Raw genomic sequence first — 15,170 nt, 5'->3', positions numbered from 1 at the left:
CAGTGTTACTCGTCTATCACCAAAAATTTCATTTCAACATTACTTCAAGGCTTTTATAATTAATTGGATTACATTTCAGTTGGCGTTAATTCACTTTCAAGGAGATTACGAGGATTTTTTCGAGTAAGACGATCAGTCTTGCACATTTGTGCTGATTTTGCTTAGTTTCAACTTCAGAGTTGCATTCTTCATCTCCTTTTCCCAGCACATGGTATAGGCCTGGCATATAGCTGGTGTTGGTGGATGTTTGCTCATTCAGCAAATATTGATTAAGGGCCTGCTATGCACTAGGCATTATGGCAGATGGGGACACACTGCAGTGAGTGAAAGAAGCAGTTTCAGGGGAGGGCTGGTTGTGGTCAGACAGAAGGAAAGATGGGAGCAGATGGGGAGTCGTGCTATTTATAGGAGCTGGAAGAGTGGATGGGTACGGGAGGAGAGGCGTAGGGCGCCGTGTTTATCTCCGTGCTTGTCACAGGCTCCCTGAAAAGTAGCTGTTTTTCTTCCTTAAGATTCTAAAATGCAGAAGATACTAGAAATAGGTGTATGTCCATGGGAGAAAGAGGCCCTTTAAAAGCGGGAAATGGGATAATTAAAGTGACCTTTATCAGATTTGACAATAATGGTTAGAATGCTATTGTCTGCCCTTGTAATTATAAGCAAAAGTAGTGATCTGAAATAACTTTGTTTCCAACTCTTAGGCATGCTCCAGCGATTGTGTGGTTGAAAACTTTGAAAATAATGAACTACCTGTAGAGAGATGTAATTATTAATAGAATGCAGTTGGAGAAACCTCTTTGCCTCTTGGTGTTATGGAAGCTTTCTTCAGAGCAACGTTACCATCAACAGCCCTGTTTATGTATATTCACCGTGCTGGTAGCTGACTTAATTAGCAATGACAGAAGTTTCTGCACCCTGTCAGATATTCCCATGTATATAGTGTTAAGTATTGTCATGACTTTTGCTATTACTTAGATTTTTAAAAGGGAATGAGTAGACATTCCATAATTAAGTTTCAAATATAGAATCATCAATTGATACACATTTGATTTGTGATTTCAATAGGAAAACATGTCTAAAGTATAAGCATCTGCTTTATTTTTATGTTGGAAAGATTATCATTTGGGGCACACAGGAAACCATGCTGGCCACACACATGAGGCTCCCAGTTACTCTGTTGACTGGCGCTAAGCACCCCTTTCCAACCTTCATCACTGGGTTATTTTAGAGTGCATCTGATGCAGCTCTCAAAATGATGCAGAATCATTGAGTCTTCCCATTCTTCAGCTAAAGTAGTGTCAAGGTTTCCTAACAAGAAAGCCTCCTATTAGGCAGAATTATAGAAAATCAGAATGTTAGAGCAGGAAGGAACTTGTGGAATCTTCTGTTTCAGCCCTTCATTTTACATAGGAGGAAATAAAGACCTAAATGTAGGGCATACAGCTGGCTCAGAGTGGGACCTGTCCCTGTATCCTCAGTTACCATTTGTAGCCATCAGAACAGTGCCCAGGATGTAGTGAGTGGTCACTAAATACAAGTTATCGCTTGTTATCATCATTCCCAGTGGCAGAGCCCAAACAGGAACCCACATGCCCTGACAGTCTGATGCTCTTTAGGAGGCACGTTTTGTATTTCCACATTGTACAGGGAGAAGTATGTTTTAAGGTGAGTTAAAATAAAAATAGTGACAGCCACAATGCCTATTGCTGTGCACTTACGTGGTGCTGATTTCTAGAGTAAGTACTGCATATCTGTGGTTTCCTACAATCTTCACAATGAGAGTCACACTCTTGATTATCTCCGTTTGACACATGAATATGGTCACACCACTAGTGAGGTGCTGGGCTAGGTTTTAAACCCTGGTCTGTCTGTCTGACTTCAGAGTCTGTTCTTTTTTTTTTTTTTTGAGGCGGAGTCTCACTCTGTCGCCCAGGCTAGAGTGCAGCAGTGGCATCATCGTAGCTCACAGCAACCTCAAACTCCTAGGCTCAGGCCATCCACCTGGCTCAGCCTCCTGAGTAGCTGGACTACAGGCGTGTACCATGACTAAGTTTTCTATTTTTTTTATTTTTATTTTTTATTACAGCTTATTATGGGGGTACAAAAGTTCAGGTTATATATATTGCCCATGCCCCCCTAAGTTTTCTATTTTTAATAGAGACGGGGTCTCGCTTTTGCTCAGGCTGGTCTCACACTCCTGAGCTCAAATAATCCTCCCACCTTGGCCTGAGGTCAGATCTGGCCATACTTGTTTTTATATAATCTACAAACTAAGAGTGTTTTTTACATTTTTAAATGGCTGAAAAAAATAAAAAGAAGAATAGCATTTCATGACACATGGATATTATGTGAAATTCACATTTCAGTGTCCATAGAGTTTTACTGGAAAACAGCCACACTTGTTTGTTTATGTATTGCCTGAGGCTGCTTTTGTGACACCACAGCAGAGTTGACTAGTTGTAGTAGAGACCATGTGTCCCACAAAACCTTAAATATTTACTATCTGGCTTTTATAAAAAAAAAACTTGTAGACCCTTGTTCTATACTCTTCCTCAGTGATTACATTTTATGAAATTCCAATTATTTAGAGCATAACTGTCTGATTTTTTAATAGGGTCTCTTTTCTCCTATTACTTGAAGTACCTTTTGGTTTGTTCCATATTAATTAACGTGTCAATTAGATGCAGAATAGCGTGTATAAAACTTCACCCGTAAATTGTCTATATCTTGCCTTTTTTTTTAACAGACTGAGGGATGATTTGTTCGTGGCTGACGTGTGAGACTGTTGATGATTACCTGTTACTGTTCTAACTGTGGCCCGCAGCCATTTGTGGTTTGCATGCTGCTCATGTTCATTTATTGAGCTGGTTATTTTTAAACTTCCATGTGTCTTAGATGCAGAAATCACTCTATTTTTTTTCCTTTGCAGTGGTTTGTTGTCTTCTGATTATGTGGAGATTCACTACGAAAATGGGAAACCACAGTACTCTAAGGTACGGTCACTACTGTCTGGAAATCCTGTAATAAAGCATACTTCTCGTGGGACTGGGCAGTGCACACTATATTGTTTTGATGTCTATCTCAATAAAATCACCTGTCCTCTTACACAGTGGTGCTATTTTTAGTGAGGAGAAACTTATTAAAACTTGCAGATGTTTGAGATAACGTTAGAGATTCTATATATTCAGGGCAATACAGAGATATTTATTGTTTTAGTTCTACATGTAGTACCTTATGTAATGGTATAAAGAACTATGTGGTTCCCTATCAGCCCTTTAAAGTAGTAGATAAGGAAGGACCAGGCTCAAGGTCATCAAATCTGCATTAGAAGACTGGGCGGGTTACTACAGTGACTATTTACCAAGAAGGGCAGAGACAGGTGGGGGAAGTAAGATTTAGGGAGTAGTTTTCTTCTTAACCTTCACAACAGTGAGGTAGGTGTTATTATTCTTGTTGTACAACAGAAGAAAGTGAGGCAGAGAGGGCAAATAAACCTGCTCAAGGACCCCTAGCATTGTGGTATAAAGGTAACTGGATTTTCTTCAGTTGGAGATTAACTTTTCTTCGTGGAGGATAAGTAAGGAGCAAGTGGATTTAGATTAAAGCAAGAGAGAGATTATTTGTATGCAAGAAACACAGTGATTTCCATCCAGGTGCAAATCCCTAGAATGGCTTCACAAAGCAACTCTGATTTTTAGGGAGTCAACAGAGTGCCACTGAGCCTGAGCAGTACCCACAGATACCGGGCACTGGAGAGGAAACAGAGGGAAACAAACAAAGTAGGGAAACATCACTGGATTTTTTTTTTTTCTAGATTGCCAACAAGTGTTAGCATAAAAGTGACACCTTTCATGTGTGGGTTAGCTGGGTTGGAACTGGGGTTTTCAGCCTGATAGCCTCTCAACAAATATTTTTGGATGGCCTTAATTGTAAATATTGCCCAGGAGGCCATGGCATTGCTCAAGATTTATAACTGTCCAATTAACAGTTGACATATTTATAATTTCGTTTTTTCTAGCCTTTGATGTTTATGCCACAGATTAAGAACTTTCATATATTATTCTTACTAGTTGTTGGTTCTTGCCTTAAGTTGCATCTTGGGCGTTGGTGACTCTCCTTAAAAGTTAATGCTGTGGAAAGTGAGCAGAAATGCTAAATCAAGTGCAGGATCGAACTTCCTGGCATTTGTACAAGCCAAAGCTTCTGTCAGCTGTGCCAAGGCCTGGAGCACTGTGGATGCTGAATCATGAGCCTGCAGTAGACAAGATTGCACGGAACTTTATAGACTCAGCAAATGAGCCACCTTTTCAGGACGCAGTAACCTGATCCAAATTTCTCACTAAGAAGCTTGGTCAATTTTTTTTTTTTTTTTAAGAAGCAGAATAGCAAATTGGCCTCCAGAGGTCATTTGAGGTCCCAAAAGGAGTCTTTATTATTAATAAGACACTTCAAATCTCATATCTGTTGTAACTAAAACTTAAAAACTATTCCAACTCTGGCAAAGGAAGTTGTGTTCACTACAGTTTATTTTTGTGTTCACTGCTTTTCTCTCACATATGACCCATTTTCTCCAAACAGCTCATATATCCAAACTTACTTGCTTCATAGATAATGAATGAATGAATATCTGTTTTTTATGTGTCTTTATTTATACATACACCCAGAAAACCCAAGGTGACATGGCACACACTACCTTGTAGCAGGATTTAAAAAATCTAACAATATTATAAATACTTTCTCATGCATTAAATAATTTTGTAAACCTTCATTTTTAAAAACTGGATAATATTCTTTCTAATTCATTTATTATAATTTGTTTTAAAATCCCATAATAATTGACATTTAAATTGTTTCCAGTGTTTCACTATACAAATAACTCTAAGGAAAGGCCTTCCAAATACATTTTGCATACATCTTTAAAAAAAATTTTTTTTTAATTTTGCATATATCTTTTTTAAATTTTTTTTTATTTTGCATGCATCTTTAATAGTTGCTTAAGGATTAATTCTGAGAATGGAATTTTTGGGGCCAAAGAGTTGGTACCTTTTTTAAAGGCTTTTGGTACTTATGCCAAATATGGTTAACCATTTTTCTTTCTGAAAGTTTGTGTAAACTCACACCTCCGCTACCATTACATACATATTTTTAAAGCATTTTTTAATAAATTTCGTGAAGATTGCCTTCCATGTTATTTAAGAAAATCTTTGTACGGAAATACCAGAAAAGGAAATTAATATATAAGAATGGCTAGGTTAAACTTGTGTTTACACATTATGCAACCTTTCTTCCAAAGATCTCAAACTATCTAGACAAAAGTACATGCACACAAAGCATGCATGCATGCGCGTGCACACACACACATACACACACTCACACACACAATATTATTCACATGACCAGAGAAGAACAGTCTATTTGGCTATGAAGTTAAATATAAGTGCAGACATTGACAATATTCTACAAATTAGCTGCAAACAAAAAGATGAATCCACATGTTGAGAAGAGGATTGTGTAGGTTTTCCCACTTCACCACTACCAAGCCCCTTGCTTGTGCCAACTTCTTGCTAAGAAGAGGTTAATGTCTTGGCTTTTACTCTTACTGGACAGAAGTGGATTAAAAGGGCTTCTTTCCATGTGAAGCAAATATAGGAACTGGAGAGGTGAAAAAATGATGTATGTATGTAATATAGGTGCTAGGTACCAGTGGATGCATAAGGAAGATGTTTTGTTCTGTACCAGACAGAGCAATAGCTTTTATTAGAGTTCCTTCCAATGCTTTGCACATAGTATATAACAAAAAAACTTTGTTGATTTTTTTAAACTAATTTTAAAAGTAACTTATTTATTTTTCTCTTTTGTTTAAATAAATTTGGGGGGGATATAATTTACATACCATAAAGTATACAATTAAATTGTTTTTAGTATATTTACAGAATTATGCATCCATCAACATAATGTAATTTTAGTATATGTGCTGCCGAAGCAAGCACAACATAATCTAATTTTAGAACATTTTCATCACTGCACAAAGAAACCCCCCACCTATTAACAGTTACACCCAGCCTCTCTCTCACCAGCTTTGCAGGTAACCACTAATCTACTTTCTGTCTCTATAGTTTGCCTATTCTGGACATAAAATATAACATGTGGGCCTTTGTGAATGGTTTCTTCTTTTTCTAGTTTTATTGAGGTATAATTGAAAAATAGAAATTATATATATATTTAAATTATACAATTTAAATTGTATGTATAGGAATTGTATATATTTAAAGTGTACAAAACATGTTTTGATAGATGCATACATTATGAACTGATCACTATGCTCAAGCTAATTAATACATGCATCACCTCACATGGTTATCTCTTTTTTTTTTGTAGTGAAAACATTTAAGATCTACCTTCTTAGCGAATTTCAAGTACTATATGTAATAGTATAACTGTAGTATATATATATAATAGTATAACTGTTAACTGTAGTCACTGTGCTGTCCATTAGGTCTCCTGAACTCATTTATCTTGCATAACTGAAAGTTTGTATCCTTTGGCCAACATCTCATTTCCCCCTCCTGGCAGCCACCACACTCTACTCTCTGCTTCAATGAGTTTGACTATTTTAGATTACACATGTAAATGAGATCATGCAGTATTTGTCTTTCTGTGCCTGTCTTACTTCACTTAGCATAATGTCCTCCAGGTTCATCTATGTTGTCGCAAATGGCTGGATTTCCTGATTGATTTTTTTTTTTTTAAAGCTGAATAATATTCCATTGTGTATATATACACTATGTTTTCCTTATTCATTCGTCTATGGACACTTAGGTTGTTTTGATATCTTGGCTATTGTGAATAATGCTGCAATGAATATGGCAGTGCAGATGTTTCTTTGAGATTCATATTTCATTTCCTTTCTATTTTTAATTGTTTTAGGAACCTTTTTATCGTTTCCATAATGGCTGTGCCAATTTACATTCCCACCAATAGTGTACAAGGATTCCCTTTTCTCCACCTCCTCCCAACATTTTTTATCTTTTGTCATTTTGATAATAGCCATCCTAACAGGTGTGAGGTGTTATCTCATTGTATGTGTTTTATTTTGTTAAGAGACTGGATCTCACTCTGTCACCTAGGCTGGAGCACATTGGTGCGATCATTGCTCACTGCAGCCTCCAACTCGTGGGCTGAGTGATCTTCCTGTCTTAGCTTCCTGAGTAGCTGAGACTCCAGGCTGCCACCATGCCTGGCTAATTTTTAAAAAAAATTTTGTAGAGATGGGATCTTCCTACGTTGCTGGTCTCCAGCTGCTGGCCTCAAGTGATCTTCCCACCTCGGCCTCTCAAAATGCTGGGATTACAGGTGTGAGCCACTGCACCAGGCCTTCATTGTGGTTTTGATTTGCATTTCCCTGATTAGTGATGTTGAGCACCTTTTCATGTCCCTGTTGGCTATTGTATGTCTTCTTTTGAGAGATGTCTATTCAGGTCCTTGGTTCATTTTTTAATCAGGTTATTTGTTTTCTTGCTATTGAGTTGTTTGAGCTCCTCATATATTTTGGATGTTAATCCTTATCACATGTATGGTTTGCAAATGCTTTCTCCCATTCTGTAGGTTGTCTCTTCACTCTGTTGATTGTTTACTTTTCTGTGCAGAAGATTTTAAGGTTGATGTAGTACCACTTGCCTGTTTTTGCTTTTGTTGCCTGTGCTTTGGGTGAGTACTACTTCACACCCACTGGATGGCTATTACTAAAAAGATGGACGATAACAAATGCTGATGAGATTGTGGAGAAATTGGAACCCTCATACACTGCTTATGGGAATGTAAAATAGTGTGGCTGCTCTGAGAAACAGTGGGCAGTTTTTCAAAAAGTTCACCACAGAGTTACCATATGACCCAGCAATTCTACTCTGAGGCGTAATCCACGTCAATTAAAAACATATGTCCACACAGAAACTGGTACATAAATGTTTATAGAAGCATTATTAATAATAGTCAAAAAACGGAAACAGCCCAAGTGTCCTTCAATCAATGAATGAATAAAGAAAATGTAGTATATTTACACAGTGGAATTACTATTCAGCCAAAAAAGGAAGGGAGTACTGATGCGTACTATAACATAGATGAATCTTGTAAACATTATGCTAAGTGAAAGAAGCCCTACACAAAGGATCACATATTGTATGATTTGATTTATTTGAAATGTCTAGAGTAGGCAAATCCACAGAGACTGAAAGTAGGTTAGTGACTGCCAGGGGCCGGTGGGGTGGAGGAGAGGAGAAATGGGGAATGATTGCTAGTGGGTACGGGATTTCTTTTTGGGGTGACTAAAATAATCCAGAATTAGCTACTGATTATGATGGTTGCACAACTCTGTAGGTATACTAAAAAACCATTGAATTATATACTTTAAAGGGATATATTTTATGATTTATGAATTATATCTCAAAGAAAAGAAACCCTCAGGTGGGGAATGGGGGTTTATTTACTCACCCTCTTCATCAAACAAGAATCCTTTAAGAGTGGTCTTATCACTCAGGTTCATGAATAAGTCATTGTTATTCATTCATTAAACAAATACTGATTTACTTAGCATAATGTCCTCTGGGTTCATCTGTATTTTTGCAAATGGCAGGATCTCCTTTTTTAAGGCTTAATAATATTCCATTGTGTATATCTATGTGTGCGTGTGTGTGTGTGTGTGTGTGTGTGTAGTGAAAGAAGCCAGACACAGAAAGAAAAAATATTACACGATCTCACTTATATGTTGAATAACTAAAAAACATCAAATACATAGAAACAGAACAGTGGTTAACATGAGCAGGAGGGGGTGATTGGAGGGGCAGAGATGAGGAGACGTAGGTCAAAGGGTACAAAGCTGCAGATGTGTAGGATTTAAGTCTAGAGATCTGTTATGTAGGCTTCTGGATATCAAAATGTACAGCATGAGGACTACAGTCAATCATATTGTATGATGGAAATTTGCCAAGGGGGTAGATTTTAGGTGTTCTTACCACATACTTACACCAAAGGTAACTATGTGAGGTAATAAGACATGTTAATTTGCCTGACATAGTAATCATTTCACTACATATATCAAAATATCATGTTGCATATTTTAGATATATATATAATTTGAAAAAAAAACAAGGAAAAAATACTGATTTAGCTCTTACTATGACCTCGTCTAGATCCTGTTCTAGGTACTGGATATGTATCAGTGGACCATAAAAATCCCGCCCTTGTGGGTTCTATATTCGTTTCTTGCCTTTTTTCTTTCCTTTATCAGTATAGCCCCATTGCCCTTTCAGAATGTTTTTTATACTGTCCTTATCAAGTCACCATCATAGCTCAGCTTGAGCTCCCTGCTGTGCAGGCTTTCTGGCAGCTGGAGAGCAGGGATGGTGGTCAGCCGGTGTGGCCTCTGTGGGCATGGCCCCTAGCTGGCAAGGCATCGGGACAGGGCTGAGGAGATTGGAGGAGGAGCAATCTGAAGGCCCTGTCCAGTACGTGTGTGAGAGACGGGTGGGCACCACCGAGGCTAGGGAGAGGCTGGTGGAGCTGCCTGTATTGGAGCAGGAATATTGTCAGCTACCTAGTCTGCCTGTCTTCCCGTCTCTGATTTTTTCTTTCTTCCCTGTTTTTCTGTTTCTTTTCTTTTCTGTTTCTGTTTCTTTTCCTTTTTCCCCATTCCCTCTTTCTTTATTAATATTTTATGAAATTTCTCAGACTATTTTTCTTCATCTATTTTCGTTTCCTCTTTTCCTACCTCTCATCTTGCCAAAATTGGATATAAAAATTCATGTTTATGTGTCCTTTCCTAACCAAAAAAGTTAGATAGTTTAAAGCTTGTATTTCTACCCCTACACTAAATTAAAATGACACTTTTACTTTTGTGTATACTATAGTTTTTTTCTTCGTCTTTAAATTAATAGCCATTTTTTTGAAAAAAGTCACTCACCACTGGGTAAAAAAACCACTTAAGTAGTAACAGAGAAAACAAGACTACCCACACCAAACCACTTATATTAGATGCAAGATTATCAGTTATTTAAATTTTGACTTTAAAGTAGATATTATTATTGCTAATCATTCAAAGTATTGTCCTTCCCAGCAACATTCTGAATACATTTGTAGAATATGAAAGAAGCATGGGGTAGGCCGGGCGCAGTGGCTCACGCCTGTAATCCTAGCACTCTGGGAGGCCGAGGCGGGTGGATCTCTCGAGGTCAGGAGTTCGAGACCAGCCTGAGCAAGAGCGAGACCCCGTCTCTACTAAAAATAGAAAGAAATTATATGGACAACTAAAATATATATATACAAAAAATTAGCCAGGCATGGTGGCACATGCCTGTAGTCCCAGCTACTTGGGAGGCTGAGGCAGTAGGATCGCTTAAGCCCAGGAGTTTGAGGTTGCTGTGAGCTGGGCTGACGTCATGGCACTCACTCTAGCCTGGGCAACAAAGCAAGACTCTGTCTCAAAAAAAAAAAAAAAAAAAAAAAAAAAGCATGGGGTTGAAAGATGCCCCATGAAATCAAGAGAGCAGATGACACTGGCTCCTCACAAAGCTATTTTAAGTTTGAATAGTATAATTTATATGCACTATTTAAAAATTTATATAGCATTGGTACAGCCAAACTGTTCTAATGCTTTATTAATTAAACTACTGCAAGAACATTTTTTTCCCTTTGAATTTAATGAAGGTAAATAATTAAACTGGTGTTGGGGTCTCAAGTTCCCCAATTCTCCAAAATTATTTTTTTCATTTCCTTATGCTTCAGTATTCAAATTCAGATATATGTGCCCAATTATAGATATCTTTTTTTCCTATTTCTCTTTTGCTATCAGCCCACTGATTTTTAAAACAGACTGGCACACCCTGCTAGTTGATAAGTTTGAAATATTTAAAGATATGCATATTGAATATACATATTCATAATGTATGAATATCCTAGATGTCATAATATACACATTTCCTAGCTGAGGCCTGTGTAGTAGCTTTTGAAATGTTTATCCAGGCCTTTAAGAGTCAATTGAAAATATCAGTGCTTGGTCACTATGTATATTCAAGTTTATGAGAATTTCTTAAGCAATGAAGATAGTAAGAACTGGCTGAGTGAACTTTATGAAGCCGATAATTAAACAGACACAAAGGTGGGGCAGTTAAAAAAGTCACATTGAAATAATTGGTTTTATTTCCATTACAGTAAGTAGAATCAGACAGTTCCTGTTATTAGATTAGTGATACCAGGGAGATGAGTCTTTTGTTCCCCTCCGAGTTGTTTTCACTGGCGTCACAAGGTTATTACCCTCAACCATTTCTGATCAGGAAGTGCTTTAAAAGATGCATGTGGCTTTGGTGTTCCATTATTTGAAGGATTCTGAGCATGGCAAACTTGTGGAGCCAAGTTATTATTTGAGCCTTATCTGGCTTGTGGCGTGTTCAGCTGTGTGGAAACGGTAGGCTGAGAAAGGTAGGGGGCATACGACTGGGATTTTTCATTTCCTTTGACTAGCCAATAACTCCTACTTATCAGATGCTCCATTTCTGTTGAATTTAATTAACTGACTGACTGAAGATGCTGATGTCTATGGGGACGCACAGAGACTGGTGTCATGTGCTGAATTGGCCCTTTTTGGTTCTCCTTCCTGCTGTTTGCCAAGTCACAGGTTTGTGACCCACTCGTATGTGGTGCCACTAGCCAACTTTCTTAAAGCGTCAGAGGCCTTCTTAGCTGGAAAAAGAAACACTAGCTTGAGAGCCTGAAGATGTGAGATTCATTTTGGCCTTTGCTATTTTTGGTAAGGTCTTTTAGCACTTTGTGCCCAACTCCCCATCTGTACACGGAGATGGAAGTTACTGTGAAATAGTGATTGTTCCAGATGGCGGCTAGATCCCTGGGTAGAAGGCACCCCTGGAGCTGACTATCCAAAGTCATGGTTAATGACACCCTCTGGAAATAGGCTCTGTGTGCTGGCCCACACTGTTAGGCTTGTTACCCAGGAGGGATTGCCTCTCTCTCTCAGGGTTTACTTCACATGAAATACCTGCAGTAGTGTTTACAAAATGCTGCATAGGTCTGGAAAGTGGCCAAATAGTATTTTTCTATAATACTTTAAAAAATCTTGGCATAAATTTCATAATAAGAAACTCAGAAAATCCTCTAATTACTAGTACTAGTACTAAATTGGAAACTGCTGAATTGCTTATAGTGCTTAATATAACACAGTTTAGACATTAAAGCTTTCTTATGATAAACATCAGGGAATGGGTGTTACCTCCAGTCTTACAGAAGGTCCAGAAAATATGGTGATGCACACTCAGATATACAGTTCCATTCAGATAATATCCCATCTTAATTCAAACAGGTAACAATGACCTTGACAGTGAGAGAGCGTCAACCTTTGGTTTTCAATGCAAGTGAATGAAGCTTAGATCTGAGAAAGGACTTGGAAATAGCTTCTGGGAAAAGATGACTATTTTTACGAAAATCTGGAAATAGCTTTTCTCAGAAAGGTCAAGTAAATATGACAATGTTTGCTATGTACTTACTTCTAACAATGACTTGACTTAAGATAGCCTTTTGGTGTGATACAAGTGCTAAATAGCCAGTTTGATGGAATTTACAGTTACCTATGGCTATTTGTAGAGTCATGTGAAGAGTCTGAAATTTAGTTGCTGAATATTAACTTGCATTCTTAAATTGCTGAGATGTATGATTCCATTTGTCCTTATACGTTCTAGAGTTGAATATGCAAATGGAACTTGACACATGCAAGTCAATATTTACATGCAAGTTTGGTTTTGAGAACAGAAAAGCAACCCTTTATTATATATATAGAATGTATATATAGTTGACCTTTCAACAACATGGGTTTGAACTGTGTGGGTCCACTTACATGCAGATATTTTTTCAATGAAACATGAATCAAAAATACAATATTGGGATGTAAAACCTGCACACGCAGAGAGCTGACTTTCTGTATATGTGGGTTCTGAAGGGCTGACTGCAGGACTTGAGTATGCGTGGATTTGGGTATCTGCAGGGTCCTGGAGCTAATCCCCTATGTATAACAAGGGACAACTGTATAAATGTGTGTAAATCTCTATTCCCTCCTAATAACCCACCTAAATAACAGGGAATAAAGAAGGCTATAAACCCATGAGGACAAAGACAAGAGAAGAGAATGCAGCAGGTGAGAGGTGTCCATAAAACTTCTGGAGGTGGAAAGCAGATGAATGAGTGGTGACTCTCTTAGCTTTGAGCTTTCCCTGCTCTGCTAAATTCTTTTGGTGGGGGAGAAGCTAAGAAGCAGCAAACCAACTAGTGTCGCTTATCCGAGGAAGGCTCAGGAATTGAAGGTAATAGAAAGGTTGGTTGAAAGTCTACATGGAGGGCAGTTCCTTCCCTGACTTACTCCCCACCCCATATAGCAGGTGGCCATTCCTTCCTAGTCTGGTAGGGGGCCTCAGTCTATGTAGAAAAGTGAAAGTCTAAGAAAAATAATAAAAGATAGCTTCCCAGAACTGAAATGCATGGTTTTCTTGATTAAAAGAAAACAGAGTGTCCAGTACAATGAAGGAGCAAAGACCCACACCAACGCATACCCTAAAGTCTTCTTGCAAGGGGAAAAACAGATTTTATAGAAAAGGTCTAACATTAGAATAATATCGAAGTTTCACCAGCAACATTAGAAATGAGAAGACTGTGCACAATGCCTTTGAAATGCTGAGAGAAAATACTTTCCAATCTAGCACTTTCTACCCACCCAAATTATGGATCTTGTGTGAGGATTGAAAAAGAAATTTGCAAACATACAAGTTTTTACTGAATTTATCTTCCATGAACACTTCTTGGTTCCAAGGAGTACCAGAGGATATGTGCCGCCAAAAAAGGGGGCCAGGGGCTGTGAATGGGGAAGACATGGGATCTAGGATCCAATATAGGAGGAAGACAAAGGGAGCTCCGTGAGGCTGCAAAGAAGTCCTGGTTGGCTGCTGTGCACAAGGCCTGGAACACAGCAAGGGTGGATGGAAGCAGGAGGTTGGAGGGAAACAAGAGGGGTGTTTCCAGGAACAAAATGGATATAGCACATTACCTGGTATGTTTGACCATATTGAGAGCAGTGTTGGAGTATTCTCACATAATAGGGATTGTGTCAGTGCTGCATGAGAAAATAAGGAAACAAAAGAATGAAGCAAAAATTCTCAAAAATGGAGCAAGAAAGAAAATGTAATTATAGTGACACAGCTCTAAACAGTATTTACATACTCATAATGTAAACACTAAATATCAATTTAACCAAAAACTTGTAGTCTGGATTAGAATATATTGGGGGTAAGAGGGGTTTTCAAGATTTTATATAAGGAAAATAATTTTTAAAATGTAATCAATCAGGACAATAGCAGTATAAATATTCCATTCAAAAATACATAGGTAAACTCCAGAAGAAAGAGCTAAGAGTTAAACATGGTTGCCTTGGACATGGGGAGGGAGGGAGAAAGAAAACTGCTGTGTTTTCTAAAAAATAAATCTTGTAGTTACTATTTGACTTTGAAAACCAAGTTCATATATTGTTTCTAAAAACTTTTTTAAAGTTAATTTTAAAAAGTAGGAAACCAGTAAGATTTTGTATAGTTTTCCATCAGAAATGATTATAAATAACACTTTTGGGATCTCAGGTAGAAGTTCTTATTCCATAACGTCTGGTAAGTATCTGGTAAGTACTCCTACAATACATGCTTAAGAAATATACCTAAATTTTATCAGTGATATTGGTATCATTCCTTTGAAAGTCTTTTTCTTTCATTAATACACACATGCTTGTTATAGAAAAGTTGCAAAATCACCTGGTCCTATTTGTGACTTCATATAGGAGGAGTTTCTAGGGTGGTTAATACATAGTGCACATACATTCCCACCCTTGCATTTCTTTTTGCTTTGTAGAAGCATCTGAAGAGTGAATCATGATGTGTAAAATATAACCAATCAGTTAAACCTTCTGCTTTGTAGGGTGGAGAGCACTGTTACTACCATGGAAGCATCAGAGGCGTCAAGGACTCCAGGGTGGCTCTGTCTACCTGCAATGGACTTCAGTACGTGGGAATCTCACTGGGTCCTCCTGCCCTCCCAGCTTGCTTTTACCCATTCGCCCTTTCCTTTTTGTCTTTTGT

General features: G+C 37.9%; 1 protein-coding gene across 2 annotated transcripts in view; it reads left to right on the top strand.

The window, feature by feature from the left end:
* Nucleotides 1-15,170, top strand: part of ADAM23 (ADAM metallopeptidase domain 23) — a 153,720-nt gene that overhangs the window by 73,010 nt on the left and 65,540 nt on the right. For both annotated transcript variants that reach the window (XM_069467886.1, XM_069467894.1), the window contains exons 4-5: nucleotides 2,930-2,993; nucleotides 15,010-15,092. In XM_069467886.1, coding sequence (XP_069323987.1) covers nucleotides 2,930-2,993; nucleotides 15,010-15,092 — 147 coding nt within the window. The remainder of the gene's footprint in view (nucleotides 1-2,929; nucleotides 2,994-15,009; nucleotides 15,093-15,170) is intronic.

This window comes from Eulemur rufifrons, chromosome 1, assembly GCF_041146395.1.
Source record: "Eulemur rufifrons isolate Redbay chromosome 1, OSU_ERuf_1, whole genome shotgun sequence".
Classification (NCBI taxonomy): domain Eukaryota; kingdom Metazoa; phylum Chordata; class Mammalia; order Primates; family Lemuridae; genus Eulemur; species Eulemur rufifrons.
Note: the sequence above shows the minus strand (reverse complement) of the source record. Positions and strands in the feature narration are given on the sequence as shown.